Source organism: Pteropus medius, unplaced genomic scaffold (genome assembly GCF_902729225.1).
Source record: "Pteropus medius unplaced genomic scaffold, Ma_sr-lr_union100, whole genome shotgun sequence".
Classification (NCBI taxonomy): Eukaryota; Metazoa; Chordata; class Mammalia; order Chiroptera; family Pteropodidae; genus Pteropus; species Pteropus medius.
In genome coordinates, this window is record NW_024354501.1 from 2,233,674 (window position 1) to 2,260,178 (window position 26,505).

General features: G+C 50.5%; 1 protein-coding gene and 1 long non-coding RNA gene across 6 annotated transcripts in view; one reads left to right on the forward strand and one right to left on the reverse strand.

Annotated features, from left to right (window-relative positions):
* Positions 1-13,093, reverse strand: part of TJP1 (tight junction protein 1) — a 180,770-nt gene extending 167,677 nt beyond the window's left edge. For 4 of the 5 annotated variants that reach the window (XM_039853424.1, XM_039853425.1, XM_039853422.1 and 1 more), the window contains exons 1-2: positions 12,921-13,093; positions 3,737-3,869 (exon numbers count right to left, since the gene is read on the reverse strand). In XM_039853424.1, the coding sequence (XP_039709358.1) occupies positions 3,737-3,869; positions 12,921-13,093 (306 nt within the window). Of the gene's footprint in view, positions 1-2,376; positions 2,425-3,736; positions 3,870-12,920 lie in introns of those variants that run through there. The other variant, XM_039853426.1, reaches the window with a different exon arrangement.
* Positions 13,094-13,332: 239 nt separating this feature from the next.
* Positions 13,333-24,528, forward strand: LOC120595331 (uncharacterized). The gene is made up of 4 exons (XR_005650795.1): positions 13,333-13,439; positions 16,198-16,295; positions 21,747-21,881; positions 23,167-24,528. It is a non-coding gene; the product is annotated as an uncharacterized LOC120595331 (long non-coding RNA).
* The last annotated feature ends 1,977 nt before the right edge of the window (positions 24,529-26,505 follow it).

Below are 26,505 nucleotides of genomic sequence, written 5' to 3' on the forward strand. Positions count from 1 at the left end.
TGGTATTGTCACCATCGCCACCGCCACCGTCACCGCCACCTCCACCGGCGCCACTATATCTACTTTGGCTATTCGCAAAATGTCCCCATTATTTCGTGGTGCTCAGGCACGTTCTCCATAACAGGCGCCAACAGGCGGAGTAAGGCGGTCACTTCACCTGACCGCATGGCAAATGAGTCACATTGTTTCGTATGTCCTTCTGCTTCTCGGTCCCGCTATGTTACCGCGCAACGGTGTCTCAGCGCCTCTCCACTCAGCCGCCACAGTTACTGAAGTGATGGGTCAAGCGACCATCAGCCACCAATATCTAATGAGCGTAAAGTTAGTCACGCTCGGTGTCCTGGGGAACACAAGACCTGTGACGGGCCGACGTGCACGGTGCGGTCAGCTGCCTACACGTGCACCTGCAGCGGAGGGCACAGTGGGGAGATCTGCTGGTGGCCTTGGGGCCAACGCCCTCAATGACACGGAAAGATGGCCGAGCCAGCAGAGCTGGCGTGGGCAGGGCACAGGGGCCGGTGACATTCACTGCAGCTCCCTCCGGGCTCGCGTGGCGGGGAGGCGGGCGGTGGTGCCCACCGGGGGCGACGCGAAGGGAAGGAGCGGGTGGCAGGGTGAGCTGGTGCGTGCTGACCCCTCACACGTTCCGCCTGCACCGTTTGTCACCGGCCAGGCACCCACGTCACGTCCAGAGGAAAACGAACGGGTGTGTGTCCAAAGTCACGGGGACACTTCGTTTTGAGACAGGCCTCTGGGGTCCCTCAGTGTCCCGCAGATGTCCTAGCTGGGGGCCTCGGGGGGTGCATGGAGGAGGAGACCTGCGCCTCTGATGTCTCCGCAGGGGGACGTGTGTCGTCTCGAGCCCGCGCACAGACTCTTCCCGGCCAGGAGAAAGAGCCCCTTTTTGAACTGTGAAAAATCGCTGATCGTTAAAAAACCAGAGAACCATTATTCAGGCTGCCGCGAAACAGGACTCATTAGCCCCAAAACGTACACAAATGCAACAGTCCAAATAACATCTTATCACTGCATATTTTCCCTCATGATCAAAACTCCTCTAAAGGTTCTGAAACGCATCGTTTCTGCATAACGGTCCCCGGCGACGACTGAATACTTTCACCCGAGGCCCCTCGACCAGAGCCACGATGTCTTCATTGGTCCACTGTTTCGATTTATTGTGCCGAAAACTTTTTGTTGGATGGATCTGTCGGCAGAATAAGACGAAACCAGCAGTCTAGGTTTACACCCGCCAAGCAGGAGATAAATGACTCCGCTTTCCGTTCAGGATGAACGAATCTTGCCCAACTGGCTCCATCGTCCTACCTTAGCGGGGAGGTCTAACCACGGGAAGCTATACAACTTCCAGCGGTCTATTGAACTTTTCAATTAGCACTGAAACTTCTTCGACTAGACACTGACAATCTGAGAGGGCAGAAGAGACAGTGATAACGCAACCCGACGGCTCCCACCGAGCAACGAGCGAGTGACAAGGGACAGCCAGAGGCAGACGCCGAGGACTGGCCTAACGACAAGAGGCTGTGTTTCTTCGTATTTATTATCGACATGTCGCTCCGTTAGTCGAAGCACAGCTTCAAAACCCGCTTGTCCACTCCAGGCCTTGCCCGAGACACTTTCGGCAAGTATCAGTGGGACACTGTCTCAAGGAGCGAGGGACACTGGACGGATTCCCGTCCCCCTCGGTAAGCTAAGCTGCCAATTAATTATGCTGCGGGGTTGACACGGTGAACCGAGAGCCCGTCCCATTTAAGCGTCACCGAGAAAGCTGAGACCATCACCGCTCCCCGGGAGTGGCCGGCCTCCATGTGACACCGGGACCGCAGCCAACGGTCTCAGCTGGAACCTGCGGCTTCTCGGCCGGAAACTGGGACTTTGAAGCACAGCAAGTGGCTCTCTTGTTCCACTGGCCGTGTTCTTCCAAAAGCAATAAAAACTGTATTTTCTCTTAGGCAAAGATGAAAGCAACATGTGAAAATAAAAACGTAAATGTTACTGCTGGTCGTCATTTGATCTACGCCCACGACAGCAGATGATGAATTAATAGGTTTAAAAGTCNCGTCAAACAGAAAGAGATGAATTCTGGGATGTTAACTGCACGCGGGTGGTGGTATTTTCCCCTTGCTGGGTGCATACTGACTTCATTCACCCAGATCTATTCTTTATGAAACGAGACAGTGAAGAAACATCAATAATTCAAAAATATTCATCACAATCAAAAGATAACTGTATTCACCAACGTTTCCTCATGGATGAAATATAATCAATTTCTATCCAACCTCCTCCCCCGTCGCAATGACCCTGCTTGAGCAAGCATTTTGTGACCTGCGGTATTTTGTGACCTGCCAAATTCATCATTACCTGATCATGCTTCGGTATGACAATGTTTGACATCACACACGAGAACCTGATAGAATTTCCATTTCCATTCATAGATCTCGCCGCACGCTTCAAATTTGGTTCTCGGTAAATTCGATGTTTCACTATTGAAAAGCAATTCACTTTATTGTAAACCATACTTCTATTTTTTTCGGTCACTTTGTTAGGTTTATCTAGCAAGAATTTACTGTTTTTACCTTTGTTTTTTCAGTTATTGCTAAAGTGTCTCCGATGGGTCATATGTCACCCTCTTCTGTCTTATGCATAAAATGTGGCCGAGCGCACTTTTAAGAAATATAGAGAAAACTATCTTAGTAAAAACACCAAAATTTTTAAAAAAGTAAAAAGTAAAAAAATAGAGTACCCGCATTTACTAAACGTTTGTTTTCATCGATTACAGGTGAAAAATGCAGAAGTCACACCTTCAAAAAGGAAAGGCCTTAGTTTCGTACTTCAGTACCACGTTTCAAAACAATAATGGTCAACAGAACTGTCACAATCCAGATTCTGTCAGAGCTCGAAGGGGCGACATAAAAACGTCTGGTCTACTAAGCCTCCTAAACACCCGTTAATTTGCCGCCGAACCCCACAACGCGTACGTGTGAATAAAATCCTCTCACAGCAAAGAAAATTCTGGCATTTTCTTTACGGCGCCGCACTCTCTCTCATAGCCTAAGACGACACAGTTAATGACAACGGCCAGCGGGGGCGGGAAGTGCCCACGTTCCTCCAAAAACGTGCATGAACTGATCACGAATCCCCATAAAAACCTGTCACTTAGCCTGGAAAAAAATGAGGCCGCTCATGTTAAACACCTAGAATTCAGAAAACACCGTCACGTCTGCACTGAGATCTGTCCGAACGGCGTTAGACTAACTGTTTCCTGGCGCGGGCAGGAATCTGGGTGCTGCGGGTTATCAAACCCCGAAGTCTCTACGTACGTTAACACTGAGATTCGTAACTTTCTGAGAGGTTTACATATTACATTATATACTCACATCACTGTCACACTGTCACGTTACGTTATGCATCATACTTTATGTTACATTTCAGGGTATCACGTTACATTATACATTTCCTCCACTGAAATGAAATCGGTCCTTGTTACGGAGTTCATGGGACACGTCTCTGTCTTGGCCTTTGAATCAGAATCACCATTATGAACCATTTATTATAAACGTATCGTATGAAGACCAGTTAAGAAAGTATGCTGGTTGGTAGCCTGTTGGATAAACCAGTAAAGAATGCGTACCACGAAATGAGCCTATTGCGTTTTTATGGGGAAAAAATGAAATGAAAACGTTCTTTCTCTGAAAAATGAGAAAAACATCAGTGTACTTACAGTGAGTTCACAAAAATCGATGCTGTCAAGGCTTTTGCTTCTGTGTAACCTCCCTTTAATGCGTCGCAGAGAAGGTTTTCCCTGGCTCACCCCAGAAGTAGCACCATGAGGATTTTCAGAGGATGGCGTGACCCTGCGGGAGGGAAAAAAAATTGTCAAAAGACGGCTTGACAGGTGAACGCGTTTCTCCGGCACACGGCGAGCATCTACGTGAGGACAGCTTTAAAAACGTCACACTTTTTTTTCAACCGACAAGCCAAGAACCACTTGGGGGTTGAGAAATCTTTCTTGACAGAGTTCAAATATTCCAACGTCAAGATTGACATTAAGTCGACTCTGCGGAGGTTTCCTAGGTAACCGGGAGCCATCGCTTCGCTCTGAGCTGTCGCTCGTGGAGCGCACGGGGCCTGGGGTTTGCACGCCCCGTGCTGTCACGATCACTGTGTTCAACCACGGACACCCGTCAAGATGCTCTTCTCAAGCGTGAAAATGACATCAAATTTAAGCGGGACAGTCAAAGCTTAACTCAGCGTTTCGATGAAACCAGGAAAACACAGGTGAGAAATGGCGAGTGATCTCAGCCGTCTGCAGAATGCACGTCGGGACACGTGGCCACGCAGACAGACACACAGGCGAGCGTGTCGCGTGCTCCTCGTTCCCGTGCCGCTCCGGGCAATGCCCTGGGAACCTGGCTGGAACCTGCTAGGGGACTCTCTCAGGTGACAGAGTCTCAAGTAAGGAGACCGGAAGGAAGCGTGGCACGTGAAGATGTCCCCTTGTCTTCACAAGCACGTGTGCCGCCCGGCACACGCGCCACGTTCGTACCTCCATCCCCCTTCCTGACCCACTTAATTTTGATATTAAAATGGTCTGATGACAATGAAACGGGTCTCTCATCTCTCGGAAAGGACACGGGGGACAGACTGTTAGCAAAATAAATTTGATTTGTAAGACAATTAACTATCAAAAGAGACCAGGTGAGGTCCAGCTACACTTTAAAAGAAATAAATAAGTAAACAAGTAAATAAATATTCATTCATCCATATAGTCAGGCTATTCAAAGAGCAGAGAGGTATAAAAATGTAAAGCAAATTCCCCTCTGCCCCCCGCCCCGAGCCCGCACCCCATTCCCTGATGAGTCCCGGACAGTTCTTCGCGTGAGCTCCCGGCCCACGTGTTTACCTCCTTTGGAAGTTTCTCGGTCAAGTGACCAAATTGCTCACATTGTCCTGGGCCTTATTCTCCTCACCACCTCCCGGCTCTGCCTCGACACCCCACCCAGGTCTCTCCACGCCTCGTGAGGGCCCCATGGCACCCCGTGTTGCAGGCGCACCCCCACCCGTTCAGCAGCCTCTCCGAGGGCCCTCAGACCACGGCCTCGGGACACTGTGACATTCACTCAGCAGAGGGTCCTAGAAGTGAAACGCTGGGCTGGAACTTTCTAGATGTTGCCGAGGGCTGCCTTTCAAAACACGGCGTTTCCAAGTTATGCTTCCATCAGCAGCGGCATGTGACACGCGGGGGCTCGGCCGGGCACCCTGAGACGCCAGGACGAGGTCATCGTTCGATTACGATGACATGATGTGACTTCCCTGCGTCCTTCACTGCGTTTGTCTCGCCGAGTCGCTGATTTCTATAAAAACACGGCAGGGCTTCCCCAGGCGAATGTGGATTTGGCAACTGATCTTCGCACTTCGCTAGCTTTTCCTTTATGTATTTCGAGTCTGTCGTATTAAACCCCTGAAAAGATGAGTTACAAACATTAAGGCAGTTTGTAACTCATCTTTTCAGGGGTTTAATCCTTTAGCATCTGCAAAGTCTCCCAGACAGAGTTCACCTGAAATGCTATCGTGTCTGATAATTTCTCTCATCTACATTTTCATGTTAACTCTTTCCTGTCTCTGGCTTCCCCTTTTCCTGCTTGTGTTCTCAACCTTTCCAGCCGTCCCTCCATCTCCCCATCGTCTTCTGTGCCTTTAACTCTTGGTAAACAGCACGTAGCCGGATGGTTGTTTTTGTTTTTGTTTGTTTTTTAATCCAATCTGGGAATCAGTACTTTCTGAGGGGAACTTAATCCACTCGAATGTACTGTTTTCTGATACGTTTAGAATTATTCCTGCCATCTTGTACTACGGTTTGTGTTTTTTAAATTTAAATGCTTCTTTGTTTTCCTGCCCTTTTAGGCTGATTTTATTTGTTCTCACCTCCTCCTGCACTTTTCCCCTCCAATTAGTAGTGTGAAAATTATACATATGAGGACGACCCAAACGATACCCACGCACACTAATGTTTCTACGCATGTATTTAAACTAGTATTTTTCCATGAACATCTAGGGTTCATCAGTGTCCTTATCTCTGCCTCCACGAGAAGTAACTGACATCCCCCCACCCCGTTCCCCTCTTCTCCTGGCCACCACATCCCCCCAGGGGTCCAACCCCCTCTCGGAAGTAGTTTTAAGGTCCCCGTAACTTTTCCTTCATGCTATTGATCTCTTGTTCTCTGTGACTCTTTCACGGACGCCCCCACGTCACTAATTTGCTTTTCGACTCGTCAAGTCGCCGCTCTCTCTTTGACATCGAGAAGCAAATTTTGAAATTCTACAGTATCTAGTACGTTTCCTCTTAATTCACGCCAGATGAACGTCGCCACGTCATCCGCTGCTTCTCTCCTTCTTGGGGGTTAGTTCTCCTGCCTGTCGACGGTGCTAATTCTCTTAACGCTGGTTTTCTCCAGTGATTTTTCACGTCGACATCTATTCGCATCAGAGAGCATCTGTCTCCCCGCTGTGCTGTGCGTGGACTGCCACCCGCCTTGGGCAGCTCGGGCAGACAAATGGGACATGCTGCCGGGAGGCTAGGGAGGCGCATTCTCCTCCGGCTCAGGGGACTCAGCCGCTGACTCGGGGACAGTCCTGTCTCTCCGACCCCCGTGCCCACGTCCGCTGCTGCAGTGGCAGACAAGGGAACGCTGCTGTCCACTAGTCGTCACAAATTATTGAGGACGGAAGGGGCCAACCAAGCCAAGTGTCCTCCGCTCCTTCCAGCCCTTGGTGCCACTTCAAGCCCCCCACCCACCCCCGCCCCTGGCCGCAGGGGTCCCCTCCTGCGCATTTTCTGGACAACGGAATTTGCAAGGTAATTCTTTTGGATCTATCCCCATCACTAACGACCGTTCAGAGGACCCCAAAAATGCTGGGCCACCGACGGCATTCTGCGCTGTTTACTCAGACCATTATTATTACTGCTGTAGTTTTTAAATTTTCTATTTTTGGTATTGCATTGAACAGAGAGTCCACCTTTCAAGTTACCTCCCAGAGTAACATTTTGACAAAGCCACTTTCATTATTCTCGACACAAAAAGCGGCATCTTCGACAGTTCTGTTCTGTTCTCTGCAGGGTAAAAGCTTCCACGGAAATAATGAAGAACTTCATTCAGGAAAGGCGGACACATGGGAAAGAAAAATAGAGCCGAAAAACAATATACAGGCCTTGAATTATCTTTATTTCCTCTGTCTCACTTTATTTTGATACCTCTGGTTAAGTGGCATGATTGTATTAGAGGAAATTAATACAAACGTAATAGGAACTTTTTTTGGACAGAAATTGTCATTAGTTTTTCTCTCATCTGACTTAGAAAAGCATCACTATTTTCTTTTTTCCAACCAAAAAGCCTAAAACCTAAAGTCTGCGATAAGAATGTATATTCATCAAATTTTATAAATGACCGAGCCAAGAAATGAGATCTATGCAATATTCTGAATCTAGTGACAAAGGAAATCAACAAAAAAACCTTAAATGTAACTAGAAGGATGGAAAGGATGGAACTGCCCTGTCCCCCCTAACCCCCGCCCCAGAATCACAGCAAAAACACCGGAGAACCAGCAGAGCTGGCCTGGGACATCCCGGTGGCTCCCAGGTCCCACCCCACTGCACCCACAGACCCGCAGGAGGACCGACCTCGCCCAGGAACCGAACCAGGCTCCCAAGGGGGGTAGTTTCAGTAACTGCAGAGCTCTGCCCAGACTCTGCGAAGCTGAGGTCAGCTGTCATCCAGCGTGTGACTAAGCGATGACCCCTTTCTTCGGTGAGAAATGAAGAAAAGGCGATCTAGGGTATTAATTCGCGTGTAAGTGGAAGGGGCTTGCGGTGTAGGGGAACTTAAGGTGTCACTTCCGTTGTTTCAGGGCTGTTTTTGAGAATTAATATTTGTCCTGGGGCGGGCAGATGTGTGTGTGTTCAAGTCGTTTTCTGCTGGACACTTGCAAGAACACAGAGACGTGCCTGCGACTCGGGTGACGAGAGGTGCACTGGGTGCGAAAGGCCGGCCACCCACGTGGAGAACAAGGAGTGTCTCACCCCCGACCCCCGACCTGATGCTGCGGGGCGAACCCAGACTCCGGGCGTCGGTCCCCAAATACTTAGGAGAAGGGCCCATGACCAGGAAACGGAGTCAGGAAGGGAGGTGTAAGCGGCTTGGACACACTCCCCTGAACCCCCGGGGGAATCGACACTTAGCTTAGACAACTGAAATTTGGTTTTCCTGATTCCAGTTTAATCCTCCCCAGGGGGCAACTGCCCCTCCCTGTTCTCAGATCGGGCACTGGCCATGTGACAGAATGTGGCCCACACCCTCATTTTGTTTGTAATTTAAGGGGGGCGGGGCGGGGGCTTTGGCTCAAGGCGAAATCTGGCGCTTCACTAGGGACAGATGCCTCCCCAGTGCATCTCCCTCACCCATTTCCAATTTCGAGTGGAAAAGAACTGAAGAATAACAAAGAACTGGACCCAAATAATCCAGATGGTGAAAACGAGGCGGCTGCAAACAAACAAAACTATCCAAAACCTGATCGTCCTTCCGCAAGACGCTCGTTTTAAAATGTCAGCAACTGATGGCCACGGCCAGCTCCAGATAACACTGGTGAATGAGAACAAAGCATCTTTTGCCCAAGCGAGGGGACTCCACCAAGGGGTGCGAGAACAGAGCCTGGGGAGACGCCACAGCCAGGCAGCCACCTTCAGAATGCCACCGAGTCCTTCTGCAGGATGCTTTAGTAAAGGCGAGTAAGATGCTCGTTTCTGTTTATAGGTAAAATCCATTTTTTAAATTAACTTTCATTCACACTATTAAGAGATCTGTCCCCCCCAATCCACTCTCTTTCCCCCCCAAAAAGGAGTTTTGCTGGCACGTGACTTCCCACATGGATGAGACTTCTCAGCTTCTGTGACAGTTAGACACAGTCAATGGGATGTCAGCGAAGGTGCCACGCGACACTTCCGGGTCCTGACCTTAAAACAAAGGAACGAGCTCATCCCTTCTCTCCTTTCTCTCTCAGAGTAAGACACGGATTGTGTTCACGGCAGTGACCCAGCTCCTTCCATCCAGATGAATATGACACCTAAGGGGACAGTGGTACAATGAAATGGAAGGGACCTGAGGCCACGAATGATTTTTGAGGCAGAGGGTCTCCCCACCATATAAACTTCCAACCTACAGAGTTACAAGAAGCACGAATGAACTTCCATCTCATCTAAGTCATTATGTTTTAGCATCTCCTGGTTTTCACAGCACAGGTATTGTCCAGCCCGCCAGTCCTCCCCTTGAACCCGAGCCCGTGTCGTCTCAGTGACCACCACCACGGTAACCTGGCCCGGGCACAAATCTTAATAGCTCACCTGATTCGGGAACATTGAATGGCCTTTAGTTGCACCGATAATAATGTGTATAACTGTCTACGATTTACTCATTAAAGAAATCAAGAAAAGACTTGAGAACTAGAGCCATTTCTGTCCCGTAAGTGGCCAGGGACCGCTCTTGGAGAAGAACATTCGATACGACACTTGCCAGGCGTTTTGTGCCTGTGTTCAGTTCTCCCTGTCTAGCCTGTCGTGTCTCTGCTCGAATGTGTTTAGCCCCAAAGACTGGCATGAACCTGATGTGTGACTCCGGGTAAGCCGGTGACCTCGTTTGTGACATGCAGCGCCTCCCTCACTGGGGTGCCACAGGTCACCCGGGAAGGTGCTCGGAAGGCACTGACACGGGGCCTGGCGGGTGACAAGCTCCACGCATGGCAGCTCTTATGATTTGCAGAATCTGATTACCGGACGACTGTCTGAACGAGCGAGTTGATACTGCACGGCCTCCGCTAATTACTGAACAAATACCCAGGAGAAACATTGAGAAGCTAAAACGACATCCCGTTTTCCTCCTAAGTCGGTATAAATGTTCCTGAAAGCATCCAGTGCGATAAGCAAGACCCCTGACAACGATAAAATTCTTATGAAACTATTTTCCACATTTCACATGAAACGGACAGGAGTTGCTCCCGTCTGGGCTCCAAGCCTGCTTGGCAGCAGGCGATGGCCTCGGTGCCCGTGGTGGCTGGAAGGTCGCCTTCTTCCCCACACATCCTAACCCCAGGATCCGGAGAATGTGACCCTATTATAAAAAGGGGTGTTTGCAGAGGGGGTAGGGGGACCGTAGTGATGTGGCCACAAGGAGCCACCGGAAGCCAGAGGGCGGGGGTCTTGCCTGGAACTCTCGGGGTAGCGTGGCCCCGCTGACACTTCAATCTCAGATTTCCAGTTCCAGAAACGGGAGAGAATAAATTTCTGTTGTTCAAAGCCACCAAGTCTGTGCTACTGCGTTGCGCTGCTCTAGGAACGCGGCGCCGCACGGCTTCTCCCCATCACTGGCCACCACAGGAGGCCCCAAGGGAAGGCAGCAGGTACAAGCCACAGGCCTGGGCTCCAGGCTCCGAAACCGCGATGGCTCCGAGCCAAACACTGCCGACGACCTCGTGGAGCAGGAGGAGACGGAAGGGGCGCCTCCCGCAGGCTCCCGAGGCGCGGGTGCAGCCGCCGGGCCGCCTAAGGCCTTCTGCACACCAACCGCTCCGCAAAGGCTCTGCAGGGCCATCAGGAGAGACAGATGCCGCACCACGCAAGGTGACGAGCACCAGCGGCCGAGGCTCCGCCCATCCGCGCACCGCACAAGCCTCGCGAGCACAGACGAGGTTTCGAGCAGAGACGCAGCGCGCACCTCCCACCCACGTGGGCGCCGCGGCCAATCACCGCAGCGCTCCCCCGCTGTGGGCGGAGCCGCACTCGACTGACGCCCGCCATTGGCTCCCGCCCGCCACCCGGAGGCAGAGCCCGCATCCCTTTACCCTGCTGCCCTGAACCGGCGCCTTCCTCCCAAATGCTCCACGTGCCGTTGCCACGACGCTGGCCAAATGAAATGTTATCTAGAAAAAGGACCCAGAGGATACCGGAGATCGATCAGGCAGCACGGTATTCCCCAGCTTGAAAAAATAAGAGGCGAGACGCCTCCGTTTCAAAGTGCCACCCAAGCCAGAGTCTTTGTAGAGGACGCTCTACACTTTACCGCCGCAGAAACTAGACCCGCGTTTGCAAATGCACTTAACGTGGAGTGGAACATCTCACACGCTCGTTTAAGATGGCGGAAAAGTCCATAACCAGGCCCCTCGCAGGCCGTCTCCGAGCAAGATGGCTTTCAGCCCTGGCCCCGTCCTGCCGCCTGCCTCAGACGTGGGTCTCGACTGCAATCGTTACTTTGTGTTCTCTCTTCGGAAACTGTGTTGGGGAACGGATTCTCAGACAGCACGCCGGTGAAGAAAGGATAAACCCAGTTTACTGACTTTGTGCTAAACCGCCGCTCATATACGAACCTCACAGCTCCTCAAAACTGAGTCCCGAGTCTGTTTTTAAACTTAACATCAAGAAAAGAGATTTCCTTAACTTTCTTCTGCAGTTAGGTATCGTTAAGAATTCATTTATTCAACACAGCTTTTGAGAACCTATGTTCTAGGAGATACTAGTTGCAAGGGACTTAGTGATCAATCGCACGGAGAGAAGTTGTCCTCTGCCACTCACGTTCTACTGGCGGGTGATACATGTGAAGATTAAGTAAACTATGCATTAGAGATGGATAAGTGCTCAGGAGAAAAGCGGGGTGCGGGGGGGGGGAGGGAGACAAATCGGTCCTGACTTTTTTTTCCCTTACACCATCAGTCTGAAAAGTCATCTTCCAATGTCACCACTTCATAATAGTGACGTGTTCTTCATATATTTGCTAAAATCTTTCACGGACCCTTCTTAATTCGATTCCTGCCAACCTTTACCAGTCTCGTCTTTGATGTGTTGTCACTTGCTGTCCATCTAATGAAACTACCTTTTGCAGAAGAAACTTTTCGAACAAATGGGGGGGGCGGGGGCGGGAAGAAGACACTAATATTTACCAAGCGCCTACTGCTCAGTGGCGCATGGCGGCAGGCACCTCGCTGTCTGAGGTTGGTCCGCCTGCCACCCCAGGACGCAGATGACATCCCTCTCGTTTTACACAGGAAGAAACAGATACTCCAGGAACTTGCTTAAGGTCACACAGCAAGTGGCATCACTGAAATCCGAACTTCACCGCCCATGTTTTTGGGTCTTACCTCCAAAATCATCCACTATTGGGATTTTTTTTTTTTTTGAACTCCTCCTATTGGCTGCTCAGTCTATGCTCACCCTGGATCGTTCTTTCGCTTTGTTTTCTACAGCAGAAATTACTCTTCCCAAATGCTTAAAAGCGGCCACCCTCAGACGGCCACCCTCACCAAAATCAGACGGTTCCACAGACTTGAATAAGACCTCTACGAATTACGTTGACCACCCACTTCACAATTAAAATGACCGCAGGATACCAACGTTACTCGTCGTTTTTCTATGGTCACCATCCCTCTGCCGCTATCTTTCCCGCTGGAACCTTACACCTCAGTGTCCCTTCCACATGGCGGGGAAGCCACCGGGATTCCACGTGACACATTCAAACGCTAACCAAATGCAATGCGCTGGGAGAGAAAGCCGGCGGCGCAGGGCGCAGGGGTCCGGTCCCCGCAGGCGGCGCCCCGGAGGGGGCGGGCCGCGCGCAGACCGCACACGCGGCGGCTCGTTCCCGACCGCGCGGGGCAGCGGCGCGTCCTGCGCGCGCGCCCGCCGGCAGGTGGACCGCGCGGGGACGCGAAGCGCGCGGGGCTCGGGCTCGGCCGCGGCTCGCTGTCCCCGGCCTGCCCGGCGGGCCCGACCCTCCCCGCGGTGCGCCGCGCGCCCTACGTGTGGCCGCGCTCGGCCCCGGCCCGAGGGGCGCCCCGCGTCCCCGCGTCCCCGCGACCCCGCGCCTCACCACAGCTTCCGCTTGAGCGGCAGGAGGCTGCCGCGGTTGGAGGGGGTGACGCCGATGGCCATCTGCAGCACCGTCAGGTACTTCTGGTACTTCATCTTGTCCCCGCCCCGCTCGCGCGCCGGGCCCCGCCGCCGCCGCCGCCGCCGCAGGCACAGCCCCTCCAGGCGCCGCATAGGTCAGCCCTGGCCGTGCGCCGCGGCCGCTCCGGCCGCTCCGGCCGCCGCCGCTGCCGCCGTGCGTGGCCGCCGCTCCTGCCGCCGCCGCCGTGCGCGCCCGCCGCTCCCGCCGCCGCCGCCGCCGCCGCCGTGCGTGGCCGCCGTGCGTGGCCGCCGCGCCCCGCCGCGCACCGCCCCCAGACCCCGCCCCGCAGACCCCGCCCGCCGCGCCCGCAGATCCCGCNCCGGAGCTCACGCTCAACCACAGGCTTCCAGAGCGCAGAAGAAGAGTTCACAACGACCGCCGAGCGGTTTGTGACCGTCACCTGTGTGTAACAGCCTGGAGAGTTTGGAGGCTTTTTGCGTATGTAAAATGCGAGTATATGTGCACACGCATGCGCACACATGCACTCCCGTATACACACACGCACACCTTACCCATGGACACGCATATGTACAAGTCTATATACGCCTATATACACGTATATGTATACACACATGTGCACGTGGGAATCACGTACATATATATACCTATACACACCTGCGCATGTCTACACGTACTCACACACACATGTCTACGCACAGGAACATACACAATATGCCGCTGCCACTCACACAGTACTTTGGGACCGTGGAAAAGACCACGAACCCTGCAAAACTACCTCGAGAATGAATGGAGAAAACTAAGATTGTTCCATGTCCCTTAAAAAATTGCTCAAAACATTCTAAACTCTTCACTGATGGTTATAAGTAGATAGGGAAATGACAAAAATTAGGACAACTAATCACTGCATGCACTGAAATTTCAAGCACAGACATCGAGAATTCCAGCGTTTCGTTTCTTTGTAAGCAAAACTTATCGAGAGTAACTGGAACACTGTCTTCTAGCAGAATTTTATGTGCCAAGGAGGCATCTTTTCTGTGCCTTGGCAAAGTGTCACGTTTGGGTCACTCTCAATTCAACCCCGGCTCTTTCGCCGTCGTGACGTACACCACAGCTCCTTGAATGTGTTGTCCTCTGGGACACCGTCACCCTTTCTGTCCCGACCAGTTTTCCCATCCAAGTTCACATTCGCTAAGTTCCCCTGGTGGCATATGTAGAGTCTCTGCAAGGTGGCAATATCAACATGTCCACAATTGCCTTTTTCTTTCTTTGTTTTATAACTCCAATCACATTTCATTCAAATTTTACTTGTTCCATCTTTATCCTTTTTGTTTGTTTCTGGGCTACACTTTCATCGTCGCCGGCCAATCCCTCTTTCAGGCACCGATTGTCATACAGGGCTCTGAGGGTTTACAAACCCCTGCAAGAGAAGGAGGTGACATCTGCACGCTTCGCCCCCGGTCGTGCCTAAACTGAATAACAGACGCTTTGAATCGCTGATGCTTTGAAAGAGCTGCTGCGATTGGTCAGTCATAGCGACGTCCATGTTATTCGCGCAGTGATTGGTGGACCGAAGCGCCCGCGGCAGGTTCATGCCGCGTGCATTTACCTGCGGCGACTATGCCACGCTAACTGGAACTTGAACCGTATCGTTCAGCAACAGGTGTGACTCACCTACATCACGGCAGCTGTAACATCAGGCGTATGTGAACCTGTAACGCCAAGGCCGTCTGTATGTCGCACGGGCTAGTCGCCCCTTAACGGCAGGGGGTCCGTTCCCGAACCCTCAGCGGATGCCTGAGACCGCCGGTGACACCGAATCCTACATATATTGGGGGTTTTTCTAGGCGTACATACCTAGGATAAGATTTCTTACTCCTCCTCGCTGTAGACCTCAGCAACCTCAGGCGGCAAGGGGGCCATGTTCCCTCACCCGGCTCCAGACCCTGGTGACCTCAGGCACGAGATTTACATACCCTGCCACGTGGACCGTCAACATTTTGGGTCCAATCCATATGTTTATTTCTTGCGACCATTTAAAAATTGTTTAGACCTGGCCCTAGTGTTGTTCCATGATTCTAACTCCTTTCTTATACCAATTTTTATTTTACCCGGAGTGAATATTTGCCTTGTTTTTCAACTTGTCGGATTTTACTAATATGTGTGGTCGAATGTTCTGACATCTGCCATAGGCACATGAAATGCCTTGCGATAGATTTCCAGACTCTCAGACTAGACACAGAGTCTGTCCATTTCATTTTCTCCTGGCCCCTCCTCCCCGCTGCTTATGCTCAGCTGATGTGCCGAGTACTGTCTTCCCATCTCTCCTACGTTGGGTCCCCTGTATTCTGGACCTTACCACTTCTTTCTTAGTTTGCTTCCTTGTGTCGATGGATAATTTCTTCTAATAACTTCCCGGGGAAGAATACACGAGACCCGGATAGAAATTCTGAGAGCTCGCGCATCTGAAAGGTCATGGTTTTGCCATCATTTTGATTTATCATTTCACTGAGTGCAGAATTCTAGGTTGCAACTAATTTGGCTCAGATCTTAAGTCATCGCTCCCTTGTCTTCAAGGTCCCGATGTTGCTACTGAGAAACTCAGTGTACTCTGCGTCCTCCGTCTGCTGTTTGCTTGCTTGATTTTCCCACTCTTTGGAGGCTTTCTGACCTTCTGTTCATCTCTGCTGTTCTAACACTCCCTGCGAAAACCTGTCTCTGTATGACAAAGCCAGGAATTTAATGGAGAAAAGCCCAGAGGTTCTGGGAAGCGCTGGATCTACACTTACTCGCGTCCTGATTGGCGGATTGATGAGGGGCAGGGCCATTCATTCTGGCTGCTGTCAGTTTCAACATGAGATCGTTCGGCCGCCACTCAGTGGAAGTCACAGCGGTCGTGTGGCCTTAACACTTCCTTCCTCTGACATGAGATGGGCGTTTCTCGCACGGGATGCTCTTTGGCCACACTCCTAACGGCACCTTCAGTTCTGGTCTCTGGTGCTGCTCACGTTCAAATTATGTAGAAAACAGAAAGAAGGCTTTATCAACCGTGTTTCTCTCTCTGTCAAAGAAACGTACTATTTCCTCCTTCCCTTCTACGGACCGTGACGTCATTTCCCCCAAGTTTGCTTAGTTTAAGACCCGCACACTCCGCTTCCCTAGGAAGCTGTCCGGATGATGTCTTATTGCCAGCCGCCCTCTGAACCTTTTCGCTGTCTACCTTGTGTCACTACTGTAGGTGGACGTGTCTCAGCTCCATCCGTAGACGGTGACTTCTTGGAAGACGAGGGCCTGGTCTGATCCATTTTTGAGTTCCCTACAATGAGTTCGAACACGGTAAGCGTTTGCCTTATGAGTGAACCGATCTTCAATGTATTATGTAATAAAAAAAAAATCCAGAATTTTAGGATGTGTCAATTAGAAATGATGTTGGCACTAGCATCAAGAACCTGTCATAATGGGTTTAGAGGACTGAAAACTTTTTTCCGCCCTCTCATGTAAAAAAAGTAATCAGTCTGCCAGTCTAGCTGTGGTAAGGTGGTTCCACAAAGTCCTAAGAGAGCCAGGCACATTTTCGGTTCCGCTCTGCGTTCTTTAGCATCCTGTTTCCAGCCTCAGGGTCACAAGATGGCTGCCAGAGCGCCAGCCAGCATCTCGGGAAAACAGAAAAAGAAAGACGAAGGGGCGAAAGGCTCCTCTCCCATCCCAGTCAGCCCCGCTTTAAAGAGAGCTTCAGGAAACACCAACCAGAGACTTCTCAAATTTCATTGACTGCCCCCTTAACTGCAAGGGAGGCCAGGAAGTAAAGGGTTTTTGGTTTTTTGGTTTTTTGGTTTTTTGGTTTTGATTTTGTTTTTTGTAGCTTGGCACACGGTCTCTCTGGATAAAAGTTGCGTTATGTTACTAAGGAAAAGGGAGAGAAGATGCTGGATGAGCAGCCGGCATTCTCTGCCAGAAAGAAGCAATTAACGTTTGTAAAAAAAAATGATCATACTTACTGACGTATGATTATTTCTTCAAGTTTTCTTCGAAGTCTATAGATACAAGATGGAAACTGATCCAGACTCCGGCTCTCACGTCTGGGGTTTTAATGTGATACAGTCTACTCGATACTTTCCCCTCATCAAATGAACCTCGTTTGTTTTTCCTGTGTCCCTTAAGGAGCTATCACACCATCTGGCGTTTTCTGCTTTTGACCCAGAGCCACAGCTGGCATCATCTGACTAATCGAGAGGTGGGAAGGGGCAGGGCGAGAGCAAGGTAGTGACACCAACCCGTTGGCCATTAACACAGCATTCGCTCCCTGCACAATCAAATAGCCATTGCGGGATTTTGACAAATTTTTGTAATATTAATCGTCAGCAATTAGAAGCTCAGAGTGTGGGTCTAATTGTCAGAATGACGTACTAAGTTTCAGAAAGACAACCAGAGGGCAGTTAAAGAAACGCATATTATACGCTCATTCTTAGCCCACCATTCACGTCTCTCGTGTTAGATTCCTCCTCAAAGTAATTTGGATGACTCTTCAAAGCCTATAAGTAAATTATCGAAATCGATCCAGCAATACAAGTGACTACAGGTCATTTAATCATCCATTCCATTCGATCAATAATCACTGAATACATCCTATTTGCCAGGCATTGTGTTAGTTGCTAGGGATTTAAAGGATCACTTTTTTAAATGTAGACATTTCAGAGGTGAGCAGGAAACAGATGAATAATCTGAAACCAGTTTCCACAGACTAATAATCCCGGAAAGGCAACCCGAAAACTCATGGCAGAAACTAAGTTTGGACATTTTGTAATTCTCTTTAAGCCACGCGAGATTAAATTAGGCATCTGTGGAAGCCTCAGGCAGCTACAGTGACTACGCGGTTTTGAAGTGTATAAATTAGACAGTCTCGATGAATAAAGAAAGGCACAGAGCAAGGCGCTTACATGGCATAAGGTGTCCCAGTCATACGTTCTGCTCGAGAGAGAAGAGGTCTTACCAGGTGACCGGCTCCACATTCCATGAGAACAGTCCCAGCTTTAGTGCAGGAATTTACACAAGAACGATAAAAAATGAAATTCAGAACCAAGACCCGGAAAACACTCATTAATATAAGGGCAGATCAGTTTTTTGGACTGTCAAAAATTGACTTATTTGATACAATGGGTCAAATCCCAGTTGAGACGTGCGGTCCAGCGCCGCTGGGGTTCTGTGCCCCACGGGCCTCCCCTGTGGTGTCACTCGGAGCTTTTGACCTTGGCCCATCGGTTGGTCTGACGTATTTGTTTTGGTCTCTTTAGCTGGATGAATGATTTAGAATGTCTGAAACAGTGTGCTCTTCTGCACGTTGTGTTTAAATAGAACCCTTATGATGTCCTGTACGTACTCCGTTAATTTTTTTTTTTTAACGATTTCTGAAACGCTTGAAAGGATTTTCTCTGCCAAATTTAAAAGGCCGATTTAGTAGATGGACGAGAGCGGGTGATACGCTTAGGAAGATTTTGTTTCTTACATGTGCGATCCTCCCGTGGTGTATTTGAAACGTTCGAGAGAGTCGATTGCATGGAACTTGCATTTTGAAATAGCTAAGAGAATGTGATTAGTTGATATGTAAATGTTCAACATATGTGTTAACCGAAAAGCACGAGTGACGATGATTGTTCTTATTTTGATTAAGATTACAATATTTATAGGTAAAATAAGAGCCGTAAGTTAAGCTCGTGTTTAAGGAAACAAGTTGTTTAAACTATATTATTATTAACAGTACGATATGGATTAAAACAGGTAATGATAAGGATTCTCTTCCTGAGCATAGAAGCCCAGCTCGGGCAATAGCCAAACTCAGTCAACCAATAGCCAGAGTGGAAGGAGCTGCAGGTGTGACAATGGGTCAGACTTTAGGGTATTCGAAGAAAGAGCTACATCTCTAGCAGCAGGATCTCTGGGCTCCGCGCCCCCCTTGCCTCCCGATGTATAAGGAGCACACGAAGCTGGCCGAAAAATAACACCAGCTCGCGGCTTCCTGTAGACACAGGACCCGCCTGGAGAGGGATCGGGGTGCGAGGTCTGCCATCGGGGCAAGGAGCCAGGCGGGGCGTCAGGTAAGTCCCAAAACGTTTCCATCGAACAGCAACGGGGACAAAAAGAAGCGAGGGCCCTCGGGTCCACCTCCTGATTTTGCCGAGTGTGGCGTTTCCGAGCTGCCCGCCCTCACCACGGCCACTGTCCTCAGCCTGCTGGGTGACACCCCCTCCGCACCGGCACAGAGCACACGCCCAGGCCTCCTAGTGACATGGAGGCCCGTGGCACCTGCAGCTCCTTCCCGGGCACCAGGTCATTCAGTCATGATGACGAACCACCCACGGACCACTAGACACTGGATGCAAACCAGCAGCACGAGAAAGACCAGAGTGGCGACACACAGGGGGACAAGTGTTGCCTGAGCCCACTCACGCGGGCTGCACGGAGCGGTCGGATTCATGGGGGGGTGGCCGAAAGCGGGGTGGTGGGTTAGGGGCTGGGGGGGGGCGGTAGCGCCTGATGGGGACAGAGTCTCAGTTTGGGCAGATGAACAAGCCCCGGCGACGGTCAGTTGCGATGGTGGCACCACGATGGGAATGCGCCTAACGCCACCGAAACGCACGCCGAACGTGCTTAAAATGGTACTTTTTAAAAAAAACTTTAATTAATTAATTAATTAATCTATATTTTATTTAATTTGTTTTATTATGGTGACATCGGTTAATGAAATGCAGTAAAATGGTACATTTTTTTGTTGCAACTATTTTACCGCCAAAAAAAAATCATATAAAAAAAAGACCAAGGCGAATAAACCCACTGACCGACCGGAGAAAAACGATTCAGAGAAGCGATAAGAATTTAAACGTTCTATTTAGAATCCTCTGAAAACTTAGACGGGACGCTGCATCCGCAAAAATAAGATCGGTTGCTATGAGAAAGGATCGATCGACCAGAGAGCGAGAAACGCTTCTTGCCCATTAAAACGTGATCACCGGGTCGAACCTTGAGTGGGGGGTGAACGGCCATGGCCGCGTCCAGGGTCGAGAAGACACCTGTTGAGACTCAGACCAGGGGAGAGCTGAGAAAGGAGTCGCGAAAATCAAGTCATTTCGGACATGCTGGGATGTCGAGGTGGGGTGACCCACCCCGCCCACAAAAGGTGCTACCCAGTGGGGGGCAGGCGGGGAGGGAGGGCCACATCGGGACACACCCGGGGGGTGGTCGCCGGGAACCCACCGCCCTCGGATTCGGCCGGTGGACACCTGGGCGTCAGAGATGCCACCGCCGGTCCCGTGAGCATCATCGCACTACGTATATCTGCAAGAATGAATAGCCATGCCGTACGCGCTCTTCGGTGAAGTTTAATTTTTATAATTAGAGACTTAATTAGGGCTGCGGAACGGACCGAAAGTATAACGAGCCCCGAAGCGAGTCACGTGGCAGTGCCGACCGCCGTTTTAAAAATGAAATGAACGAGGATCGGAAATACGGGAACGCATCGCACGTTTTAAAAGTTAAGCTTTGGGGACGAGCGTCGGCGACATGGCCCAGGAAGACGTCCCTCCCCCGTGTCCCCGTCAATGACAGCCACCCAGCCGCCATCCGCAGGCAGTAGCGCCTTCGTGGGAGCTGGGGGTCCAGCTCCACGTGCTGAGGGCCCCGGCTAGAGTGTCGCCCGCCCGCGCATCGGGCAGTAGCAGAGACACCTCGGTCCCTGCCGTGGACCCTTCGGTGGCCCGTGAGCCGGCTCCGGCCCCTCTCGGCCGTGTTCCAGGAGCCCCTGGCGGACACCGATTGACACCGTGGGCCATGGACGAAGGGGTTGTGCGTGGACGTCGGCGAGGCCCGTGGAAAGTTCCAGCACAGGTGCCCGAGACATTTCTCAGCCACGGCGACACAGGCGAGTGCCAGGAGAGCCCTCCGGGGCCTGCGGTTTCTCCCACGGGGAGAGCGAGAGCGCGGGCGTGACCCCAGCGTCCCCAGCTCCGTGGGGCGCTGCCACAGGGGCCCCCGCCATCCCAAAGGGAGAAAACGGACCCTACGGGAAAGGAGCCGTGGTATGAGAGACAAAAGCCCGTCCACGGAAGCTGAGTTTCGGGTCACGATTCGATTTCTGTAGTGATTCCGTTTCCATGTGGTCCTCAGAGGAGTCAGAAGCATAGAGACAGAAAGTGGGGTGGGGTCGTCGGGGGGGACGGGCCGCTTAACGGTCCAGAGTTTCAGTTTGTGAGATGAAACAGTCTGGACTTCGGCGACACAGCAGTGAGAATGCACTCGAGGCCGCCGATTCGTGCACGTAAATTATATAAATTTTATAAATCATATAAAATTATATAAAGATGGTGATCGGCAGATGAAAATAAAGGTACCGATGCCATACGTTGCATGTGCCGAACAGGCCAGGCTCTCGGCCACTTGGCTGGTGGGCAGACCGAGAGGGAAACTCAAGGTCAAGATCCCCACTCGTTGAGGGTCGAGAGACTGGCGTGCAGACCGAAGCCTCTGCGACACTGACCGTCTTGTGACCGCAGGGCTCCAGGAGGCCCAAGGCGCTGGCCGCCTCCTCCGGAAACAGAGATTTCCATTCCTAGGCAGGGGAAGCTGGGGTGTGGACCAGGAGACTTGAAAAGGGGGTACTCGTTTGTTGCAGGCATGAATCTGGGGATCGATAAACCCCGATGGGGCTAGACGGAGCCCCAGATTGCAAGCGATTTTTCAACTTTTCCAAATGTCGAAAAATAGGCTAACGAGGATACTGATTTTTTTTTCTCACAGGAAACATTTTACAAAGGTTGAACAGACCCTCGAGTCTAGATCTAGAAGTATGATTGCTGGGCCATGAGACGTGCGCGTCTCCACCTTCGATAGAAAGTTCTGAATCATCTCGGAAGCTAAGCAGGGTCGAGCCTGGTGAGTACTTGGATGGGAGACCACCTACAAAGACTGGGTGCTGTAGGCGTAAAAAAATTAAAAATAAGGGATTGTAACCTGACGAGGTCCTTGCAACCCGTGAGGTCAAACAAGGGTCGCCTCGCCTTAAAATAAATAAATAAATAGAGGACCGACTCGTCCTCCGCACACTCCCACGAGTGACCGGCCACATGCTGGTCTACAGTCAGCCGGGACCTGAGGGTGGGACCCTGCACTTGTTGCCAGTACGATGGTTAAGAAACGAAGTCTCATGGTGGCTTTCACTTGCCTGTCCCTGATGACTAGTGAAATTGAGCGTTTTTTTCCCTCTTTCGTGAATTACTGACTTGTCTGTTACAAGCTTTCTATTGAGTTGTCTCTTACTGATGCGCGCACAGCGCATCCCGAACTGATCCCCAGGGTTATGTGTGTTGCAACTGTATCTCCTCCCTCGTTTATGCCGAGACGCACAGATGTTTTCTATTTTCACGTAGTTCGATCTATTAATTTTCCTTTTTATAAGTGTGTTACTCAGTTTTTGAAATACCAGGAACCGTTTGGGCAATTCTTCAACGGCTTCGTCTAGCGACACGATGTTTTTTATAGATACACCTCCAAACATGTCTAAATTATACAGCTCTAACTAGCTTTAAATATTATCATTAAAACTGTATAATTAAAACGAGCACAGCAGCCAGTGGTTTAAAGAGCTCCCATTCCAATTGGGTGTTGATTCTTTCTTTAGCTACCGAAGTCGGGGGCCAGAGCGAAGCCATGATGTAAAAGCTCGTGGGTGGCGAGCTGGGAGAACCTTGGCTTTTTCTGTCGCATCTTATTTTTGTCCTTAACAGCAGCTATTTATCTCGCTTTTACATTTTATTATTGTCTCTATAATCTTCATCTAAAAAGGCCAAAATGGCACTAAATTTCACGCGGGACAAAAGTTCAGGTTCTCAGTACCCTCCGTGATGGTTTCCACTTCGGCCCTCAGAGTCATTATCAAAAAGTAACCGGAGAAGGCAAAGCAGGAGCCCAGATGACCCGCACCCAGCCCTGCCTCCTGAGGAAAGGCTGACTCGTAGCTGGTGGCCTTCCTCTGCCAACACAGGCGGGCGGGAGGGCCGGAAGGGCCTGAGTCCACTTTACCCTCTGCCCGTTGCCCATTTTTTAAATCCGATTGTTTGGTTGGTCGGTTTTTCGCTTTAGGTTCTATGAATTCTTTTTATATTTCGCATATCAACCCCTTATCAGATACACGATTTGAAATTATTTTTTTCCAATTCAGGAAGTTGCCTGTACTTTCAACATTCTGCCTGTAAGCTCTTCGTTGGCAGAGTCGCTTTGGAAAAGGACGCAGAGGATGGGACAGATTGGTTTGACCATCTTTGAAAACGACCTGCCCCACGGAGCGCAGCAGAAAGATCACGCGTCACCATGCTCTCTGAGGCCATCGCTCAGTCACCGTCCACGATCACCCCGACCCCCGCACAGGACGCTTCCGACATTCCTGTCTGTCTTTGCTCGAGCACCTTCAGAGACAGACCACCGCAGAAGGTGACTGACACCGTGGTCGAGCGACACTAAATTCTAGAAACGCTTTCCATTTGTGACGCTGGAGCAAGGCCGGACCTGTGTCTGCGTCCTGGGCCACTCACAGGAAAACCGTCCCCACTGAATGTGGCCGATCCCACGCAGATGGAGATGTTTTGAAATGGCCTTCTGGACTTGACACTTCACATATCCCAACGTCCCCACTCGCGTGGCTTCCAGAACGTGTATTTGCGTGTATCCGGTGTGTTTATAAAGACAGGAAGGGACGTAATAGGTTATTGAAACTTTAAAACTATCTGACGATGCCAATTAGTAAGTTGTTTCCTTTAAGCGTAGTCATCATCCGCCTGGCTTCACCATTCAGTTTAAATTTGTAGTAACCCAGCCCTTGAGGCTGGTCTTGTCCTGACTTTTTGATGACTTATTCACTGTTTACCGAAACAATTGTCTAAATGTAGCATCTTCTGTAGTTGGGATTCAGTAGACGATGCAAGTGGGGAGAAGTAACCCACAGATTCTGAGAAAAGCTAAGGGCAAAATTGACTGTTATAACTGTCAAAACCAAAACTGCCCAGATACAGTATACTGTTTGATGTTTTGCATGTCGAAATGGAAAATAACTTCTCCTCGTAGATGGTGCTTATGTAAGAAGGTGCTTAGACCCCAAATCAGGGGGAAATTTTTAGTCATCGGGGAGGTAGGTATGAAAAGACAAGAATAATGAAAAGCTGCGACCAATAAGAGAGTGGGCACTTAATCACAGCCTCGCCAGCCCCCAGAGAGGGGTCAAGAACAGCCTTAATCACGGCTTCCATCATTAAGACAACGACCCCACATTTTCCCGACGACCATTTTTTGGTGCCAATATTTGGGTGTCTTGCCTCCAAATGACTAGCCTCCCAATATAGTCAGAAAGCTTTAAGATGTGCACGTGAGTGTGGAGCGTGTTTGTTTTATATAGAGAAATACATTTGGGGACATATGAAAGGCGTATTTATGACGTATTTATCTCACCGCGCGGTTAAGAATTTTAAAAATATCCATTGTTGTGGAATGTTTTTTAACACATTAAAAGAAGTGGGATGGTTGCTTTGAATTTATGAAGCATGGTACATATATAATTAGTGACTTTTCTGTTCGTATTGAACTCGCCGAGGGTTTTTCAAGCTTTGTAAAAAGGCCGTATATAGGCAAAAAGCACGTGTGTGTAATAAGAGATAATATGGACCATTAGTAAGTCAAAAATAGTCTTTTGCGTACATTTAGTTTGAAGGTAGTCTCAGACCTTTCTCTACATTTATCTTTCATCTTTAGTGCAGAAATGGCAGGAGAAATTAGATAAATCAAGCGTATCCTGCTGGAAGACGGATAAGCGAGAAGAATCTATTTTTCTAAATATATAATAGAGGATAAAAAATCGTTGGAACTGCAGAAATCTTTTTCAAAACTGATTCTGAAACTAGACAGTGGCGATGGCTGTACCACAATGGAAACGGACTAAACGCCCCTGAATCGCACGCTTCGAAATAGTTACAATGGTAAATCTTGTTCTATGTCTTTTCCACAATAATAAAAAAAAAAAGACTTTAAAAAAAAAAAGCCATAATTCATTTTAATCTGCCTGAAAATCGACTTTGCTAGGCACCTCCCATGTGGGGTTTGAAGGAAAAGGGATAAATAAAGCCAGCTTGAATCTGCAGGAACGCAGACGTGGCACGCACGCGGTGCCCTTGGGCATTTCTCTGGGCCGAGTTCACTGCCGAGCCAGCTGCAGACAGGAGCGAGCAGGTTCACGAGCCACTGTGCTCCCAGTGTCCGGCTGAGTCAGCTGACCGTGAACGCAGCTGGCACAGTGGCCTTTTATGCTCGAGCCCCGCTGGCCGCACAGAGGCACAATCGCTCATTCATCGGTTCCCTGTGGACGTTTGTGGTCTTGGGGCCGTTGGGATTTGTGTCACTGCGAAGGACATAAGATCGGGGTGGGTGAATAGTAGAGTAGGGTTTTCTTTAGAGTAGGAAAAAGTCCTAAAGAGTTTAAAAATAAAATAACAGAAATGAGTGGGAAAGGTGGTCAGTGCCAGGCTTCCGAGCTTTTGTCCAAAATGCGAGCCTACACCAGGCCCGGTCATAGACTAAACTGGGCTGTCCCCGACTGTGACGGGCCCGGTCACAGACCACACTGGACTGTCCCCGACTGTGACGGGCCCGGTCACAGACCACACTGGACTGTCCCCGACTGTGACGGGCCCAGTTGCAGACCACGCTGGACTGTCCCCGACTGTGACAGGCCTAGTCACAGACCATGCTGGATTGTCCCTGTGTCTGGCCCAGTCAGACACTGGATTGTCCCTGACTGTAATAGAAGTTGCTCGCGGGCGGTCACGGACAGTTTCATCGGACTGCTGACTGGCATGGGCCGATGGCGGTCGGGCTGATTGTCCCCGATAATAACGGGGCCCGGTCGGGACACTGGACTGTCCCCGGCGGGCGGTTTAAATTTGTCGGGCTGGACTGTCCCCTAATGACTGTAGCGGGCGGTCAGTTTATCAGGCCACATGAACTGTCTCCTGTGTCGAAGCTTAAACAGTCGAGACACTGGACTGTCCCGACTGGCAGCCGGGAAGCCCCATCGATAGACACTGGACTGCCCTGACTGTGGGCCCGATCGGAGCTGGACTGCCCCTGACTGTGATGGGGCCCGTCAAGGGACATGGACTGCCACCTCACGACTGGCGGGCCTCATCAACCACTGGACTGCCCCTGACTGGCGATCAATTAGTCTACCCTGACATGACGGTCGAACTTTTCAGACTGTCCCCGACTGTGAGGCCCGTCAGATACTGGACTGTCCCCGACCTTTGATGGGCCGATCAGAGGCTGGACATCCCCAATTGAGCCAGTCAGACACTGGAGGCTGGCCTTCCCGACTGGCGGGCTGCCCGGTCACAGATATTTATCACCACGCTGGACTGGCTCGTAGGTCATGCCCGACTGCATTCTTGGCTGACATGGGCCCAGTCGGAGCACTGGACACTGCCCCTGACTGTATAGGCGGTCAGACACCAGAGACTGA